The sequence below is a fragment of the Aptenodytes patagonicus genome, chromosome 1, assembly GCF_965638725.1.
Source record: "Aptenodytes patagonicus chromosome 1, bAptPat1.pri.cur, whole genome shotgun sequence".
NCBI classification, from domain to species: domain Eukaryota; kingdom Metazoa; phylum Chordata; class Aves; order Sphenisciformes; family Spheniscidae; genus Aptenodytes; species Aptenodytes patagonicus.
This window is the reverse complement of record NC_134949.1, coordinates 25,871,974-25,891,207: the sequence shown is the minus strand read 5'-3', so window position 1 is coordinate 25,891,207 and position 19,234 is coordinate 25,871,974. Positions and strand designations below refer to the sequence as shown.

General features: G+C 41.2%; 1 protein-coding gene across 3 annotated transcripts in view; it reads right to left on the bottom strand.

The window, feature by feature from the left end:
- The window catches only part of FAM3C (FAM3 metabolism regulating signaling molecule C), a 32,565-nt gene extending 13,685 nt beyond the window's left edge, over nucleotides 1–18,880 (bottom strand). For 2 of the 3 annotated variants that reach the window (XM_076330152.1, XM_076330173.1), the window contains exons 1-3: nucleotides 18,796–18,880; nucleotides 3,882–3,942; nucleotides 1,065–1,169 (exon numbers count right to left, since the gene is read on the bottom strand). In XM_076330152.1, the coding sequence (XP_076186267.1) occupies nucleotides 1,065–1,169; nucleotides 3,882–3,894 (118 nt within the window). In that variant the 5' untranslated portion in view covers nucleotides 3,895–3,942; nucleotides 18,796–18,880. Of the gene's footprint in view, nucleotides 1–1,064; nucleotides 1,170–3,881; nucleotides 3,943–18,167; nucleotides 18,185–18,795 lie in introns of those variants that run through there. The other variant, XM_076330163.1, reaches the window with a different exon arrangement.
- Nucleotides 18,881–19,234: the final 354 nt, after the last annotated feature.

Below are 19,234 nucleotides of genomic sequence, written 5' to 3'. Positions count from 1 at the left end.
ATAAAAACAGGTTGGTTGAAATGAAGTATCAAATACATCTGAACATTATGTTCCAATATAAAACATTAATCTTTACATGGCAGGAGAAAGAAAGTGATCAGGAACCACATTTAGAAGCACTGCCTTAATTTATGACTCTCTGATTAACACAAAGATCCATGGACATACAAAACCACCAGGGATTTGTGGAGGCGTGAGCACTAAGGTGAAATGAATTCCCTTCTTACAGCTTCATCAGGATGGGGTTCCTTTCACCTAACACTGGAAGCCTGCAACTCAGGTGCATCTGAACCCAACCATTCATGACTCCCTTTCTTGGGATAGGAAGAGACACAAGTGACCTCATCATGCACCTATCTACAATACATCTGTAATAATGACACCTGCGTCTCTTCAACGATTATTAAAGATGCCTCTAATGACTGGTTCAGATGTCGGCTCACACTGTAGTAATCTGGAGTTAAATAACATGAACCCTACCCATGTACCTAAAATTGTGGGGTGTTTTTTTAATGAAAAGCCCCTTTAAAGATAAAGTTAGTCCAAAATACAGACTCTGAATTCAAAGTCACCTCAGCTGCTAATCCTTTTCTGTGTAGCACATCTGAAATGTTTTGATTACTGCACATTCTATTGTACATGGTAGTGTACTTGTGCAAGCAAAAAAGCCCACCCAAAACATAAATTTTGAATTGCTTAAGCAGCAGAAAGGCAGAGTGCAGATTTCCAGAAAAATCATTCAAGTTGCCTAGTTTACAACTCCAGACTAAGACCTTAAGTACAAATAAACAGAAAAAGCAGGTAAAATTATGCATACTTGGCAGGCAAAAGAATAAAACTGATTAAGAGAGTAGGTTAAATATTTCATACAGAAAACAATTTAATACACACATTATATATGTATAATATATATAAAAAATAACAAGTACACACATTAAAAACAAATACAGAATTCTTAAGTGTAAAAGCCTAAGTCAAGCTTAAAGCAAAATTAATATGATATTCTTGATTATGGCTCAAGTAAATATTAATAGATGTCCAAAGAAAACAAAGTCATCACTTACCAAATATGTGTCCTAAGTTTGTATCCATTTTTATTTCAAACACTTGAGATATGACATAGAACGTCAATAAAAATATTGCTACGACTACTACCAACTTTGCAGCACCTATTCAGAAGCAGAGAAGAGTTTCAAAAAAATTATCTGCAAATGAAAACATTAAGTTTACCAAAATTAACTACATGAGAAATGTTATCAGATTACATTAAGGGGAACTCAAACAGGATGATCATTTGTGGTCTCACTAAACAGAAGTAATCTGCAAGAAATGGACATTGTAATGTAGGACACAACTGAGCCAGTCCATCAGGTTACTATACCAAATACATACCCTGCTCTCAACTTTCTCCAGCTTCATGCTTGTCTGACACCACAGTACACCAACTCAGCTCAGCAGCCAGGAGAAACCACAGACTTTTTCGTGGAAATCCAGCTTAACAAGATGAACTAAGCTGATCTAACTGGCTGCTGTCCAAAGGGGAAATTCCCACCTACCCCCACTCCACTTCCCTGTTCTTAGCCATGTGTACCCCTTTCCTCACTGTTCACAAATACTCCTCTCCCCCCCTTCCCAAATTGAGCTACCTCTATTTTAATGTATGGCCAAGACTGAGTGATTAGGGATCTGTTCATATACTGTAGCTTGGCTGCTTTGGTCAGTCAGGTCTGAGCATTACATTAATAACACCCAAAAAACCCCAACCGAAACAAAAAAGCACCTCCTCATCTCCTTTTCAACCAATTTAAATTAGTGACCTTCAAAAAGCTAGTTTAAAAACTCAAAAGAGCTAATTTAAAAAGTAATAAAAAGCAGTACCTCTGCCCTCTCCCTTTTAACATCTTGAAGCCTCAGGTAGCTTGAAGTTCTACAAGCCTAACTTTCTCCAGTGCTGAGTGGTCAAACTACCTCCCGGGAGACGAGCTAGAAGCACACAGCCACAGCAATTTACATCTGAAATGGAAGCTTGGGTGTATGTGGTACTGCAATGAACCCTGCCATTTTTTAGCATAATTTTCAATAAATTTTTTACAGAATACTCTACTCTTAGCTTATTGTAAAATACTAACTGCCTGAAAGTAGAAGTTAGGTGAGGAGGCATCTGATCAACATCCTGCCTTCCTGTCTCACCCCAGTATGTCAAATGGTTTGGAGGAAGCAACCTTACAGCATGCTTGTTTCTCAGACTGCCAGCCAAATAAATCCTTCAGAAAAAAACCCAAACTCATGTACTCCTGCAGATCTCAGACTGCTGCTGTGATGGGCTGTTCAGAAAACCTTAAAATAGACAGACTACTCAGCCTTCAGAAGGATAAGAGATGTTAATCAATCCTTCCAAAAGGCTAAAAAGATAAGGGGGTAGAAAAAGAAAAGAAAGATGGAGAAACAGATGCAACTTTTTTGTTTGCTTGTAGTTCGGTCTTCCTCTCCCACTTTCCCTTTATGAGTGTGTGAGCACATACATGCTATGTAAGAAAACACAGATGCAAACTTAATTTAAAAATATTATGCTGGAACTCCAGAGATTATTGCACTTGAAGGGAAGTGACGCACATGTAAGCGCTAGAGAAAACAGATGATCTGAACATACGTTAAGAAGTGGAGAAAAGGTTTTCAAAGCAACACTGCTTAAAAAGACAAGATGGTACCAGATTTTGGAATGTGTCATCTAGCAAGTGGCACTTGGAGAGCACGTTGTTTCAGCAGATAGTAGGTGAGATGAACGAGAACTCAGTCTGAGCACTAACCATCCCCTCCACTCTGTATCCTGAGCCTTTCATCTGAACTGTGAGCAATCCGTCTAAGGGAGGGGTAAGAAACCTAGAAAATTCTTTTAGCACTTGAACCAAAACCAGCCTGTTTGCTACAGGTTAAAAATTCTATAGGAACTGCCGTATCTTCTTTGTCTGTGGGTTTTAGCAACAAAAGTAGTTAGATGGAAGAAAAAAAGAGGTTTGGAAAGTCATTTTCCAGGGGATTTAGCCATCTTCTAAAAATTGCAGCATTTTGCAGTTCTTTATCAGATTTACTTCAGCAGGTTGCTCCCAGTTACACATACTGAGGTTAATAAAACAACTTTAGAAGTAGTGACAAAAATCAGGACTAATTTCATGCATTAATAAAGTTAATGTGCAACTCTCTTGGAAAAGAAGGTGTCATTCTCTCCTAGAAGAGCCAACAGTTGCTCCTTCTGCAACATAACACTGCAACTATTGATAAAAGTGCAATGCGTCAGAAACTCAAGACTGTTCAATTGCCACACAGGCTATTCTACTGCAAGGAAATGTCTAAAATAATATTTTCTTGTAGTGTTACATTGGCAAAGATCTTATTTTTACAACCACTACACCTTCTGTCAAGTAAAACCTGTTTCTCAAACCCTGTACTACAGTAACTTAGCTCTATGAAAAGGCTTTTATAGCTTTCAAACTCCCAGTAACCATTCAGCAAGTTTCAGACACTATATTAGAATAGTGCATAGCACTTTTGGTTAGGGTGTGAGACAGGGAAGAAATCGCTTAGGACATCAATTGGCCATTTCCTCATTCCTTCATCATCTTACAAAATTAGCAGCCAAAGCATGTCAAGTCATGGCACGTTAACCAGTCACTGCAGATCAGCTGAAGCTTTTTAACCAGCTGCTCGCTCTTAGACCATCCCAAATTCCAGAATGAGTTTCATTAAACATCAATTAAATGGAACAGCAACGCCTGTTTTGCCAGTTAAGTTTATTCTAAAACCTTACTGTCACAACTTGTTAACGCTGTCTGTAGCACTTGTTTCACAAGTCACAAAAGTCTGATTTTATTGAGTATACTTACCTGCTATTCTCATGTTTGGTCTTCAGCCAGCTAATGACACTACTGCATTAAAAATAGCCACCTAGGGAAAAAGAAAAGCACATCATTGTAAAAAGCATTTTTGTGATGAGTTAACAGTAAAAAACCCCATAGATTTTCTAGCCAATAACATTAATGATGATTGTCCTGAATACCTAATTCTTAACACTCACAGTAAAGGGAAGAAGATTTAAGATGGATTTCTGATGTATTGCTTTCATTTGTTACTCCATGAAACAAGTGTTCTGAAAAACCCATTAATTTAATTTCATCAAATCCACTATAAATTCCGTTCAACTTTCAACCCTTCAATCTGTGACGTAAGTATCTATCAGTGCTGTATCTAAGCAGTCTTTGATTTCCTAAAGCTATATGGTAGAAGTCAACAACTCCATCTGCATTGCTTCAAAGTCCTAGCAACTTTTGGACGCAAGTTGTTATTTGGCAACAAAACATAGCAAACTATGCTTTGGAGAGAAAGTATTTTAGCATTTTGGTCTTTAGGATACTGCATAAACTGTGTTCAATGGAACTGAAATAAGGTTATTCTAATACTTTAATCTATGCATTACAGAAATGTAATAACACATTTGTCACTCATAGCAGCATCCAGAACATTCACGTGATGGTCAATGGTGACAGAAGCACCAACCCTAGAACTGAGACCGTTTCAGAATAAACTGAACACCACTGCCTATGAGCAAACACCACGTAAGCACCCAAAAGTTTCTTCTTGAGAAGAGCTTGCCACCATGTAAAGTCAAAACGGGCCACCACCTCCACACTCTGCTCAAAGGCTACCACCTCCTCCTCAACCAACCCCTTGTTCCTGGGCTGTACCAAATCTCTTGCCCTCTGCCTGCAGAGCCACGGCTGCTGCTGGCTCTGCACCATGGTCATGCTCAGCCATGGTGGGCTCACGCTGCACTGCGCCTGGACATCTTCTGCCTCGAGTGTCCCCCTACTCCCGGTTCAAGCCGTGCAAAGATGACCACATACAGCCACTTGGCACCCCCAGCACTGACATGGTATCTATGCAAATCAGGTTCGGCAAACATTGTAATCTTTACTAATGAAATACTACGTATCTATTGGAAACACGGTAATTTGTTTTACAACATTTAAGTAGATTAAGCATGTAAAAAAAAAATATTTAAGTGAACTGAAATTAGAATTTGCTTGAAAACAGTACGCTACATGAACTGTTTTATCTCATTTCTTCTATTCTTATCATCATAAGTAAGAAAGAGCCCTCAGTTACTTTCAAAAATACATGAGGCATTCAGACAACTAACAGTCTGTAATCAGTAATTCCCTTCCGGATTAAAAAAAAAAATCTGTTTCTGAATTTGCATTTTGCTGCATAACTACTTACATTTAATATAGCAAAAGAAAAACTATTGGCATTCAGGGATCTTGTTGGATCATCTACACTAAGGCCGAATTTGAAAACATGTAATAAACTATCATCCTAATCCAAGTAGCCGTCCCACACCCCCATCACAAAAGCTACAGCATACCCAATACTCTGCAGTCCTATGCCATGATTTCGAAAACCATCAAAACACATTGTTTTTAGAAATCATTTGAAAAACTATTGTTATTAGAATTCAGGAAATGCAAATAATTTGGTGAAGATCACCAACACCTCCCCCCCCCCCCCGAGTTCTCATGGTCTATGCTAGGGAGGAAAAAATGATATTACACAAACAACCTTTTGCCTTCACTTAACTCAGCATCTGTAAGGTCAGTGATTTGTGTCCAGATCCTCTTTGCCAAAGACACAGTTGTTGTGCTCTATTGCTTAGAGTTTCCAAGAAAATGGTCAGCAAATAAAACAGGAAAAACCAAATACAAGTATAGAAATATTTATTTCTACTCCATAAGAATTTGAAAATAAATATCAACAAAGTTTGAAAAGCAGACAAATGTTTTTGAATGCTAAAGTTATACTAGGAGGGAAATCTCATAGCGTGTTAGAGACATAATATATCCATTATGTTTATAGCTACTTATATTATATCCATATATAATACCTTCTTTCAGTGAAAGGCTAGTATTTCTCTGTCTTATAAAAAGGTAAAAAGAATCTTCCAGGGCAGATAAGCTCATTTTATTTCAAAGTCTGTGAACAGAATTATTCTAAGCTCCTTTCTCTCCCCTCTTCACCCCTGAAAATATATCAACATTAAAATAAACAGTCTGTAGTTTGAACAACCATGAGCTTGTTTTAAGTCAGCACTGAAAAAAAAAGTTTCCTCTTGTGGTTTTACATAAACAAAAACATATAATGACTTCAAAGCATGAAAGCAAGAATATGAACAAAACCAAAAAGCAGAAGCTAAGGGAAATGATCACGATTCAACCTTGACTGCAGAATGTCTTTATCCCAACACCCCCATCCATCATCTCAGTGATCATTATTTGTTGCAATCAACGAATAAAAAAATGCATCTTATCTGTTGTGTAGAGTGTGAAATTTGATTTAGAAAAAAGTAAAAACGAGTACGTTATGCCACAACTTGAAAGCAATTTTTAAAGTGATTTAGAGATTCTTTTCCTGAATTACAGCATATCAAAAAATTGTGGGTTTTGATCTAGACAATAAATACAGGAATGCTACAGTACAGATAAACATTGCACAGCATTTTCCAGCTGCCAAGAGAATAACTTATGAACGCCAAGTCCTTTTCCTATACAGTATTATCTTAAAATATTTTTTTTTAATTCAAGACAGAACAGGAATAAAATAGGACAGCCCATGAGGCCTTATGAATGCTTATAGACCATTACTCCACATCTTTAATATTAGACCTCATAATTAGAATTACAGAACTGATATAAAAATGGATTTGCAATTTCTAATAGTGTGTATTTTAGGATCATTTAAAAACAAACAAAGAACACAGGACCACAACTCAGCTTGCTCAGACTCAGATGCACAAAACCAACAGCAACAACATTCCTTTGACTGCTTTATGAATGGGCTAAAAAAACCCCAAACACTTTTTCTCCTCTTTGACATAAGATTCCATCAAGCAGGGGCAGCAGAATTACAACCTGAGTATCTTTGTGACTTATGAATGTCCAGTAATATAAATAACCACTTTATTACTACATTAACATAATTTATCTCTGTCAGGCAGTACAACAAGGCTCACATTTATCACTTATAAGTCAGAAACTGAGGCAGGAGGTGGAGCCTTTAGCAGGGTCTACAGGCAGCCCCCTGATGAGTACAGCAGAACCCTATACAGACACAAAGGCCAAGGAAAGCACCACCAAACAGGCAACAGAAGCAATCAACATCTACAAGTCACAAAGTAAAATGGCTGGTTTTGGGAAGCATTATATTGTATGACTGTGAAACACGGATTTTCTTTTTCTTCAGATTGTTTTCTTAGTGCAGAACTTAAGAGGTTTATCTATCAGTCAAGGTCTAAAACTTGGGCAGCGCAAAGAAACCAAAAAACCCCTCACATGCAGCATCAAGTGCCTTGAAACAAGAAGCTATCCACAGAAGAACCTAAAACCAGTGCCTTCAGATGCTGCTTTTCCTCTATATCAAGAGAAAGGAAGTTTTTATTCCCCAGGGTGGCCTATTGGAAGGAGAGGTGTAGCAAATTGCAGGTTTACATCTATCATGGACAGCACTAAAGGTTGTAAAGTCAGAACAAATTCTAGTTACAATCAGCATAGTCAAGTACCTGCATGTGGCACGTGCATTCGTTCACAAGATGATTATCATGTTGAATTTCAGCTATTCTATTAAACTTCCGATATTCCTATTTGTCAAAGGAATCTTGTGCAACTCTTCATGAGGCTGGAGGAGCACGCTCTCCTTTTCCTATGATCTCACTCAGTGCTAAAGGTGCAGACACGTCTTCTCTCAGCAACAACCACATCCGTCGAACAGCTTTCTGAACCCCGCTGCCTGCCATCGCCAATTCAGGAGAACAATCAGTGGCAAGACGTTCAGACCAGTGACCTCCCAACTATAGTAAGCCATATCTACATCCTGAATAAAGAGCACAAAACTACAAAGAGGTTATGGTCTACAGCCTGGTAGAGTCAGGCCTCTTGTCAGTAGCTGGCAGATATTTTTCTTACAAGGCTTGGGTGATGCTCACCTTCAGCCGAGCTCGGCCAGCCAGCAACGCTGGTCCAGTGTGATGGTAAAATTCCAGTATGTAAAGCTGTGAAATATTGAATAGTAGAAAACAAAGAAGAAAGCAATGCTTTGTTAAACTGATGTAGAAAGTTCTCTCTGAACTGACAGAACATGATGGACTCAACGACAAAAGTAAGAGAAAACCAGCAGACAAGCAGGAAGCTGGTGCTGCCATATTAGCAAGTTCAGAAATTGCTCTTTCAGCACAGCCCAGCACATGGGTTGATCAACCCCTCAAGAATAGGAAGGAAAAGGTAGACAGCTCACTGAACCAGAAAAGACAGTAAGTTACAGGTTATAAATCCTTTTTGAATGCTGGCATGTCGTTGTCCAGTTCCCTGCATGGAGTTTCACGTCTATCCGTCCAGAAAAAGTTATATATTCTGGATGCAAACTACTAGGGAGTAGATATGTGGAAAGACAGTTGGGAGCTGAGGTTACTGGTTGCTTTTTTCTACTCCACCCATCCTTGTGCATTGTATTTTGTCTCAAGGCTGGGGCAATTTCCAGATGTTGCAATTTCCAGTGCCAAAGCCATTCCAAGCAACCCCCATGACAGCCCAAAATGCTATATAAAGGGCAACATAACAGAAGTAGAAGAAAAAACAGAAAACAGCAGCTTACAGTAAAAAAGAGGAAGAGAGAAAAGGGCCGTTCCCCACTCTGCTCCACTCGTTACCTTGTGTTGATTAACACAAGTTACTCAGACTCAACACAAATCTGACAAATTTAGTACATACATCTACATCACTACTGCATATATTTTGATACATACTAAAACTAACTTCAATCATTAAAGCAGCAGATATTTGCTTTTAAAAGTGACCTGTGCCTCTTGAGGAAACCCTGCCGGGTACTTCACGCAGGGAGCTTATATTATAACTTCATTTAGGAAAACTACAAGCCTATAATCCTGCCAAGCAAATCATCATCATGTTCTATTACATGTTCTATACAAAGTTTCTAACACACCAAGACTGAGTTCTTTCTGCATTCATGTATTAGATATGATGGTCATCAAGCAAGTTTTCTTCCTAGAATCAAGATGCAAGAGGAAATTCTATTGAGGTGAGTAAAGTCATCGATAAAATACACGCAAACAGTTCTTATTAATACTGCTACACTGACGCAACACTGAATGAAGTCCAGATTTCAGTCCCGAGCTGAACGCAATTCAATTTGGTCAATTCTTTATCAGCCTTGCTCAACCCTCTTGCCCAGAGATGGTGCCGTGGAACACACAATGTAGGGCACATGTCACTCGGGCACAGCCTCTGCCCTCCCTATTGCGCGTGAAAGCTTTGGCCACTCACAATGTACTTCTGTTTATAAGGGTTTTTCAAATACGATTGTAATAAATGTTTTTATGGATAATAATGAAACATGCTGATTAGTCTACTTCATTCCCAGGATAATAGTATTTTCATTAGCAATTTGATAGCATGTGTAGATTACACTTATGAAACGGGCACACAAAAACAAGCAAAGATGAGAGGCAAGAATTTAGAAGGTCAAGATAATTTTGAATTCTGACCTCAGTTGATTAGAAAAAGGTCCCAAAATCAACAATGATATTTAATAAAACAGAATGTAATACACTTCAAAACAGACATCAAGCGCAGAAAAACGTGCAGCAGTAATGAAGAAAAGGATCCGAGAGATTATAGCAGCTCTCTAATATTGGGGTCAACAATGTGGTACTGCTGCAAAAGTATAACTGCTCATTGTGAACTGTATCAATAGGACTGCTGTGTGTGAAACAACACCAATTATTCTGCTCTGCCTAAACAAACAAAAAATACTCTGCTCTATGTGCTATCTAGACTTTTAACCGAGACCCGTATGTAGTTTTTTCTAAGTCTATCTTAAAGCGTAATCCCCAAATCGAAGAATCTAGATAACAATTACGTGACCTAAATAAAACAGCTAAGGGCTAAAAGAATCAGGTTTGCTTTGCAAGGAACTGTGAAAGCAAAGAGAGAAGTAAGGAACGGATACCTTTGCCTCTTACCTCCAAGGTGTAATTTAAAAATTGTTTTAAAAGATGCTGAGATGGATTGTTCTCAATATCCACTGGTTGCTGCTTTTCTATTTGTAGCTATAATGTTGAAGAAAAAAAACTTTCCAGCTACAAGGATAAACAAGAAGTACAAAAGAACGCTGCAAATCATCAAAAAAGTCTGGAAAAATACGAGACAGGTTTTCTTAACCTAGGTAGTCTACAAGGTGCGAGTTAGTGTCCCCTTCAGTATTAACCCCATATTTCTACACTATTATATGCAAATTTGTACCCAGATATGTAATACTAAATCTGTGTCAGCCTGAGATGCTTTGAATTAAATTCAGAAGGACATTTTTCCCCCCAAGCAGGATTTAAAAGTTTTTATACTTTCAAAAGTGGTCAAATAATGTTATACCTGTTTTTATCTGTATTTACCGTCTGTTAATATGAATAGCAAACCAAGTACACTGTACTAGAATTAGATAAGCATTCAAAATTACTTAGTACCAAAGGGGGAAAAAAAAAAGCTTGAGCTTTTATTTTTATTTCTGAGTCATGAGTAGATTAGGACAGTGTTTATTTTTTGCAGCACAAACTGCCTTCCTCAATGATTAGCAGATGCATTTTTTTCCTGTGAGAGAACAGCTTAAAAAAAAGCCATTTTACCTTTTCATACCTGGTAAAATGCAATCAGTGAAACAACACTTTGTTTAATCCAGCCTCTGTTAACAGATATTTCAGTCTGCTGTTTTCAAGCAGTTCAGAGCGGTGGTGGTTTTCTACTCCAAATTACACAGTGAATTAGATATGTCAGGGACAGCATTAGCTATTCTTATGTGAGCTCTGGTTTTAAACCAGTGGTTGTGCCAACCTGAATTACATGCCACGGACCAAACAGCTGAGACAGTCAAAATCATTCCAAGTCTAAATCTGAATAGGAATCTAGGCTTCTAATATAATAATTTTATTCAAATACAAGATGCATTTCCTTACCCAGATTATTGCTTACCCTTCTGCTAGACTACGCAGAGTTTTTCCACCATGTTTACAAAATTCATTTAATTTGAAACTGGTGAAAGGCACACATAGAAAAGAATTACATCTTTAAAAAAAATAACTACTGTAGTTCAATTTTATTGTATAATCATGCACCATTTGTGTCTTCTGATAACACAGGCTGTGACCCAACTAGTTGTTCCCTACAGGCACTCCTACATTCACATTAATTCCTTGTGGTTATGGCAGAACTCCATATAGGCAAAAGGTCTGTCCACACAGTACAACTTACAGACTCAAGGATACGTATTTTTTTCTCTCCTTTGAGACAAATACTACCATGAAGTATAATTATTAACTTTTTACAAAAATGATATCACCTGAATTGTATTCTTCCATCTACATGTAAGATTCAGCTTTGTATTCTGACAACACTGAATTAGAACTGAAGTGCTTGCTTGTTAGAACGAGATTTTATTTTACTTCTATCAACTGCAAATGAAACCTAGACAAATTTAGCAAATGAAACCCAAACTTATTCCAAAATTAAAAATACGTAATTCAGCTACCATTGCATGTCCTGTGTTGCAAATACTGCTACGTGGTTTCACTTCTAAGAAAGGACATATACATGAGAAGAAGCATTATGCCAGAGTGTTTTGATACCTGATGTGCAAAACAAATGTTTCCCAAATGAGGTGTCAATTCACTGACCATGCAAGCTTTTGCTATTGGCATCAATCCAGTACTTTCACCTTAGGCAACACAGAAACTAGTCAGTCTCAAACACAGAAAAATTCTCCTGAATCCTGAGAAGCCTGAGATAAAAGTACTAAGGCATTCTTCCCACTGAGAATGAAACTCAATCCACATTCCTTTTGCAATTAAAACAGAAAAAAAAAAAGAAAAATAAACCCCCCAAAAAACCCAAACCTCATAAGCACCCAATCCATACTTTGAAGACTCTTCCAAAATATTATACAAAATTTACTGGTCCATATATTTAAAAATGGGGTTTAATTTACTGTCCTTAAAATCCATACTATTTATATGTGATAAAGCAAACTGTACCATTGCTGCTGATGTACCTATTAAAGAGAATCTTAGCCCTGTATTTCATAGGATTGGATAAAATCACATAGAGAAATTCAGACAGATAAAATCCTCAAGGACAAATTGATGAAGCTCATTCACCCACTTGCTTTCCAATTTCATCACAGAGAAGTACATAAATCTCACAACAGAGATTTAAGAGAGTGAGGTTTAACATTTTCTTCTGTCAAATGATGAACAAACTATTTTGTAACTGAAGCACTGCTACAACTACCACCCGTTCAAAAGTTAAAAACCACTGATTTGTTTTCTGTCATGTTTTTTTAAGAAACAAATTACCACCTTGATTTCGTAAGACAGCAAAGTCTGTTACTCCATTTCACAACAGGAAGGAGTAAATAAAGCTTTGCAATGCATTTATCTGCAAGATCACCAGGTCTCACTCGAAACAAGGTGTTGCCAGAATCCAGTAGACGTTTCAAATGTACAACAGCTTTCACATCTTTGTATCAATAAAAAAATACCATGCCTGTTATCAGAATAATGCATCACTACCATGCATCTTATCCCGCTGCATACAGCAATTCTCAATAGAACTACCATACAAAAAGGCTATGGATCTGAAGAACAATTAACATACATATAATTACTATGACTTGATATAACCACACACGACCATGGCAGAAATTTGAGGCTATGGTTACAGTGCGTCACTTCACACTAGGGCCCATTTTAAATAAAGTCATCAAGCAAGCAGAACAGGAAAGGAGCATTACAGATTCTATAGGTCCAGGTTTACTGCAGGAAGACCAATCCGCTCCTCTGCACTATTCTTCTCCCCAAGCACAACCAGACTCTAGATAGCAGCTTTAAGATGTCAGAATGAGATCATCATCTTATGAGTGAGATTCGTTTACTGCACAGACCACCACATTGACCTCATCACAGAGCTGCACGCCGACACCACAGTCACAGTGAGGCACAGAGCTCTGATATGCTTTACAAGGCAGAGAGGATCAAGGGTACTGATAGTAGGAAAGGACATCACCACACACTACTGCCAAAAAAAATACTGTGATATTACCAAGCATTTAAGCTTCTTTAACAAAAGCTCAGCATGATCTGAGGCTGCATGTTGGAGAGGAGTTTTAACCTCTGCTCAGTAGCAAGCTGATCTCACCAGGAAGCTGGGATGTGCCTCTGGGGAAAGTACTCCCAGGTGACAACCACTGCTCAGAGCATTGCAGGTATGTCTCCCTCCTTTTGCTCTAAGGGATACAGAAACCCCTGCTCCACCACACAGTGCCTTCTCAGCCACTCATCTCCCATGTGAGGCAGCACTTGGCTTCGGCCTTTTGCAGGATAGAAAGAGAGTGCCACTGGCTGAGGGAAGCACCCTGCAGAGAAAGCACCATGCGTCAGCTCTGGGGGAGAAGGGGTAGCAGAAGCACAGCAGGCCCAAGATGCAGAGAGGCCACGCTGTGCCTACAGGACACTGCAGAGTGGGATCACATTGCAGATATGAGACTGCTGTCGGTGACTAATAACCTCCATGCTGTATGATGCACTCAGAATCGCAGTGCTCCTGTGGTACCGGCAAGTCATTGCTACTGGATATTAGCACTGGACAGGCCATCATTTGGGAGCGATGAGGTGGAAGATGCTCAGAAACGGAGAGGAAATCAGTCAGTTGCATGATCCTTAATAGCTCTAGAGTGACTCATTTCTTCCTACTGAAGACACAAAGAGACAGCAACAAAAATTGCAGTCGCTAGACTGGTTTCTGAGCATGAAGAGATTATAACAAAGATCCATAATCTACCTCCTGGCTGGATGCAGTCTTTCAGCAACCAGTACCAAACACATAAGCCATATCAGAGAATAATTAATTTCACAGCAAAAAAAAAATTCTAGGAGCAATGTATTCTTTTATATTTTTATGTATATATATACTTTGTATACTTTAATATTTAGTTAACAATTGGTACACACCCCACTAACTAAAATCCAACACAGCCATCTTCTATCCTTTGATATTTTAAAATCTAAGGATCATCAAAGGTGGGAAAAGTTAAAGTTATGTGGGATAGCAAGTTACTGCATGTCATCACCTATGGAGAAATTTGCCACATTAAGTACATATAAACTAAATTGAGGAACAGCACCCCTCTGTGACAGAAGGGTGCTTACCACAGTGAGCTTACCACTGAGACTCTATAGAGAGCTGACACGAAGACGCTGATATGCAATCACTGTATACTGTAACAGCTCCTGATGCCGTGCCTCTCTGGTTCATGCTGTTGTAAGAGAAAGTCACTAACTGTTACACAATTTCCTGTAATAAACTTCTGCCTGAACTGACTCAAATGCAGTTCCAAAACCATTCAGGTGTCACTGATGTTCAGCTGACCAGCAAGCAAACAGCCAGCCACGGCAGTTCCCTCAACCACCTCACCTGGTACTTGCAAGAATATCTGGGCTGATCCAAAAGCAGAAATAAGTGTCTGGGAGCAGGTCAGCAGCTTTCTAGCAGCGGTAGTACTAGCTTATACCAGCTTAAATGTTTGTGAAATGACGACTCAACTAACTGGTGATACCAAAACAGATCAAGAAAAGAAGTCTTTGCTACTAGGAGATGGTTACTTTCTCCTCAGATAAAAGAAAACTGGAGAGAGGGTGGAAGAAGGGAAGGAAGTCAACCAGTCACAAGAAGAAAGCAAGTCTTATGAATAGAGAGGAGGCTGTAAGTGTCATCTATTCTGATGTTAATTATGATTTTAACTGGACTCTCATAAGAACTACCATGCTTTTGTACATATAAACACATTGTGCAACTTTCTGCCATTAAAACTGACTCAACAGCAGTGCACACTAAATGCAGGGCAGAGTTTACTCCAGCGGCTCCCTCTGTCCCGATAGTCTTCCAAAGCTTCTCCCCTCTCCCACAAAGTCTCTTCCGTATCCTCTTGGCACTGAGCTGCAACAAGAGCTGGAAAAAGCTAAGTTGTAGCTCTGTCTGCAAATGAAGAAATAAACTATTTTTGTATCATAGAAATATGGTACTGTATATGGGGAGCAAAAATAGTTGAAACAATTCCAAAAGAGTAACTATTGATGATTCCCTGTGAAAACTTAAGTGTGACTGGATTTCAGGAAGCCTGGGTAAAATAATACTTAATATTGTCATCAGTGACTTGGACTACTGAATAGGGATAAGCTTTTTAAATTTGTGGATAATATCAAGATGCAGGCAGATGCAAACAAAGTAAAGGGCAAAATTAGAACTACAAACTGTGGGGATGGGAATCTCCTGAGTTTGATTTTAATGGGCAAACATTGTACCACCTGGCATGAGAAGGCACCTAAACAGAAGATAACGGAGGAAGCAATATGCTGCAGCTGAAAGGAGGAAAAAGAATGTGCTGCAGCTGGAAGGAGAAAACCAGATAAAGGCCACGAAGGCATTTCGCAACGAAGGAAGGAGGAGGAAGAATAGGCCAGTCTGCTGGAGCATAGATGCGCATGAACACAAGGCTCTGCAAGCTGCAGGTAGCGCATGTATGCTTCTGTTTGTTATAAAAGATGCTAACAAAGAGCAATAAAGCTCTTTGGCTGATGCTTGCCAGAGTCCATGCCGTTAAATCCCCACAACAAACTATCCAGAAAAATATTTTTTTAAGGAAAAAAAAAATCCTAAAGTCCTCTTGGCACACATATACCATTAAGAAAAGCATGGAGGCTATGCTTGGATTCATGGTTAGACACAGCATTTTAGACAGTGAAGTAGGAAGCCAGGAGCGCCCATTTATAGGTTAAAGACACTTTAACATCCATCTGAGTTGAAAATTCTGGTGCTAAGAAATGAGGTTTCAAGCAGCAATACCAGTTTAAAGTTATTTCCTCATCACAGGTCTTTTGTGTTGTCACTGGGCCTCAGGCCTGGATAGTACTAGGAAGCATGAAAATTTATGAGATAGGTGAGCTTACCTGCCAGGTTGCTCCAGCCCCACTCACCATTTCTCCAGCCCAGGCCATATGATTTTGCTCACTAAGGAAAGCTAACCTAGTAAAAAAGAATTAATATAATTTCTGCCAGATTAGCAGACAACTTTTAGGAGTGTCAGGAGGCAAAGCACAGCAGCATCAGGCTGTTAGATTTGCTCAGCAATCTCAAGAAGTCTCATTGTAAGACTCTAAGATTTCTGACACTATTGCAGAATACATTTTTCCTGAAGTAATCCTGAGAATTTATGGACAGTCTTGGTTTCAGATCAATGTGAGACTTCCCAGAAGGATCCTTCTAAACCGTGAAATAATTACAATTCTAGTACTGCTGACAGCAAAATGATTGTCACAGGGTCACGTAGCTGGCCACTGGCAGAGAAAACACACAGGTTTACAATAACTATGCCTTAAATACTATACTTTCTCAGCAGATTGTAGTGAAAAACTCAAAACCGAACATATATATCACTTATATTAGGGCTCATGGAGATACTGATCGCCAATATAAGTGGTAAGACTTGCAGCCCTTACACTTACATGTCTACCCTCTGACTTCACTGGGACTGTAGGTTTAAAAACCAGAACCTAAGTTCTATTTGAATAACAACTTCTCTTTGAACAATTTAAATCTTAAGGAACAAGTTCTCTGTGTTTGCTGCGGATTCATCTTATGGACACCTAAGCTTTAGGCTATGAAATAATCTGTAAGCAAATTGGTATTTTTTGCAACTTACATAGTACTGATCCATCTTGTGATCTTACAGAAAAAATACCCTTTACCATATATTACGCTAGTATTCTGAACAAAACCAGAAACTAAACATTCAGTAGTTAACAGCTCACTTTTTAAATATTAGCTTGCTGAAGTTTCATGAAATTCTCAAACTCTTTCTGTATTATCACTCTTCTCTTAAAGCACTGAGAAAATTCTCATTACACATAGAGCACGTATTCCCTGAAGCACTTGGGCTGCACCTAGAGAGGCTAGGCAGTAACTTGTGGGTACCGTGAGGCGACTTCTATAACTACTTACACTCTGCACTCTTACTGGGTGAAGTGGTCAGGACTGTTGGAAGGAGCAATGGCCTACAGCAAACCAGATGCCTCCTCCATCCCTAAGCGATTAGATGTTATTACACGATAATACCAAGCTATCAGCTTGTGAAGAGCCTACCTGCAGGCTTAAAGCAAGTGACAAAACTTGTTTTGCCAGAGAGACAACTATGCAAACCAACAGATGAAAAAGATTTCTTCATACAGAAAAGAATCCCTGGGGGGGGGGGGGGAATATGTGCTAATGAAGACATTCATACCTTGATTAGTTTCGCAGGCTTTAAAAAAAAAAAAGACTTGTGCACAGTCATTAACCAGCCATTTCGGGGTTTTTTTTCTAAATAATAGTCCTGTTAGTATTAAATAAATACTTTGTTAAAAGAAGAGGACCAGTCAGCTAGGTTCACCAGCAAAGAACCACCACAGGCTCTAAGCCTGCGCAGCATTGCGGGGCACACATAATATTACAAAGAACACCTGGCATATGCAGAGATCTTTACAAAAGTCTGGAGTTACTACGTTATCATTTAATCTCTTTTAAATGTGAAAAAATGGAAAGATCAAGAAATCAGGCAAGTTACACAGCCCCTCAGCAGCTCAGGCAAAAACATAACTTAAGATATGGTAGCACTTACCTACCAAAAAAAAAAAATTCATAGAATTAATATATTTTTTCCTACTTCAGCAACTCAAGAGGCTAGAAACCAAACGAACACAGACTGCTTCGACAGGTATCTCTTTGCAAACCTGGATGCACAGCACATTCTCCTTCCTTATCAGTTCACGACTGTTCTCTATAACGGTGTATTTAGTGTTTTAGTTAAACGGGAGTTGAGCCTTAAAACCCACCTGCCAACAGCGTCCATGATCCGCTACTCAACAACGAAGGAGAAAAGAACAGAAACGCTGCGAAGCAGCACCATTTCCTTTCGGCCAGGTCTTTGTTTCAGCAGCAAGAGCCTGCCTACACCGCGAACGATTCACTTACTTAACTGGACCGCGGCGTCCAGCCTCGCCGGGAGCCGCCGCCACACGGTGCCTCCTCCTCCCGCTGCCTCCGGCGCGGCCAGCGCACCGACAGCGCCGAGCGCTCGCACCGGCACCGGGCGGAGAGCGGCTGCTGGCGCCGCACCACCGCCGCAACCGCGCCGCTGCCGCCAGGCTGGCCGTGAGCCCCCTCGCCGTGCCGGGCCGACGGGAAAGAGGAAGGGAACGGGGAGGAGGACAGGGGAGACCCCCGACGCGCTCGCCGCCCGGCTTGCTGCTCCGAGGGCCCCCGGGGGACGGGGGTGCCGCCCGGCTCTGCCCTGCCCCGCACCCGGGGCCCCGGCCCGCCTCAGCCCTCCCGGTGGCAGCTCCCGGGCGGGAGGGGAGGGGGGAAGAGCCGGGCGGCCCGGGAAAGTTGCACCGCCGGGGGAAGCCGGCAGCGGAGGCAAGGGCAGGCGGCCAGCGCCAGCCTGGCGCGGCGCGGCTGCCCCGCGCAGAGGAGAGCGATGCGCGCCCGGGCGGCAGAGCCAGCGGCGGGATCCCCGGCGGGAGGGGCAGGGGCCGCCCCAGCGAGGAGAGCGCGGGCCCCTGGCCCCCCGCACAGTCCCGCGGAGAACGCGAGCCCCTACCTGGGCTGTACGGGAACGGGCACGTCGCGCAGCGTCCCCTCAGCGGCCGCGCCGCGCAGGCTGCCCCCGCCCGCCGGCGACGGAGCAGGAAGCCGAGCGCAGCCGCCGCCGCTGCAGAGGCAGAGGAAGGCGCGGAGGCGGCGCTCCCGCCCCCTACCGGTGGCGGACCGCGGCCCCGGCGGCACCGCCCCGCAGCCGCGCCCCCGCCCGCCCCCAGCCTCCCCGCGCCCCCCTGCTCCTGCTCCCGCCCCCGCGGCCCCCGCCTCCCTCCCGCCGCAACCGGGGCGGCCCTCCCGCTTAGGTACGGCTGGGGTGCGCGCAAGTCACGGCGCGTCTGACCCGGCGCGGTGCCGGACCCGGGGTCTTTCTGCGCGCCCCCCGAACGCGCCCCAGGCGGGTCGCCTGGGCTGGGCGGGCGGCCACCGCCCCGCAGGGCCTC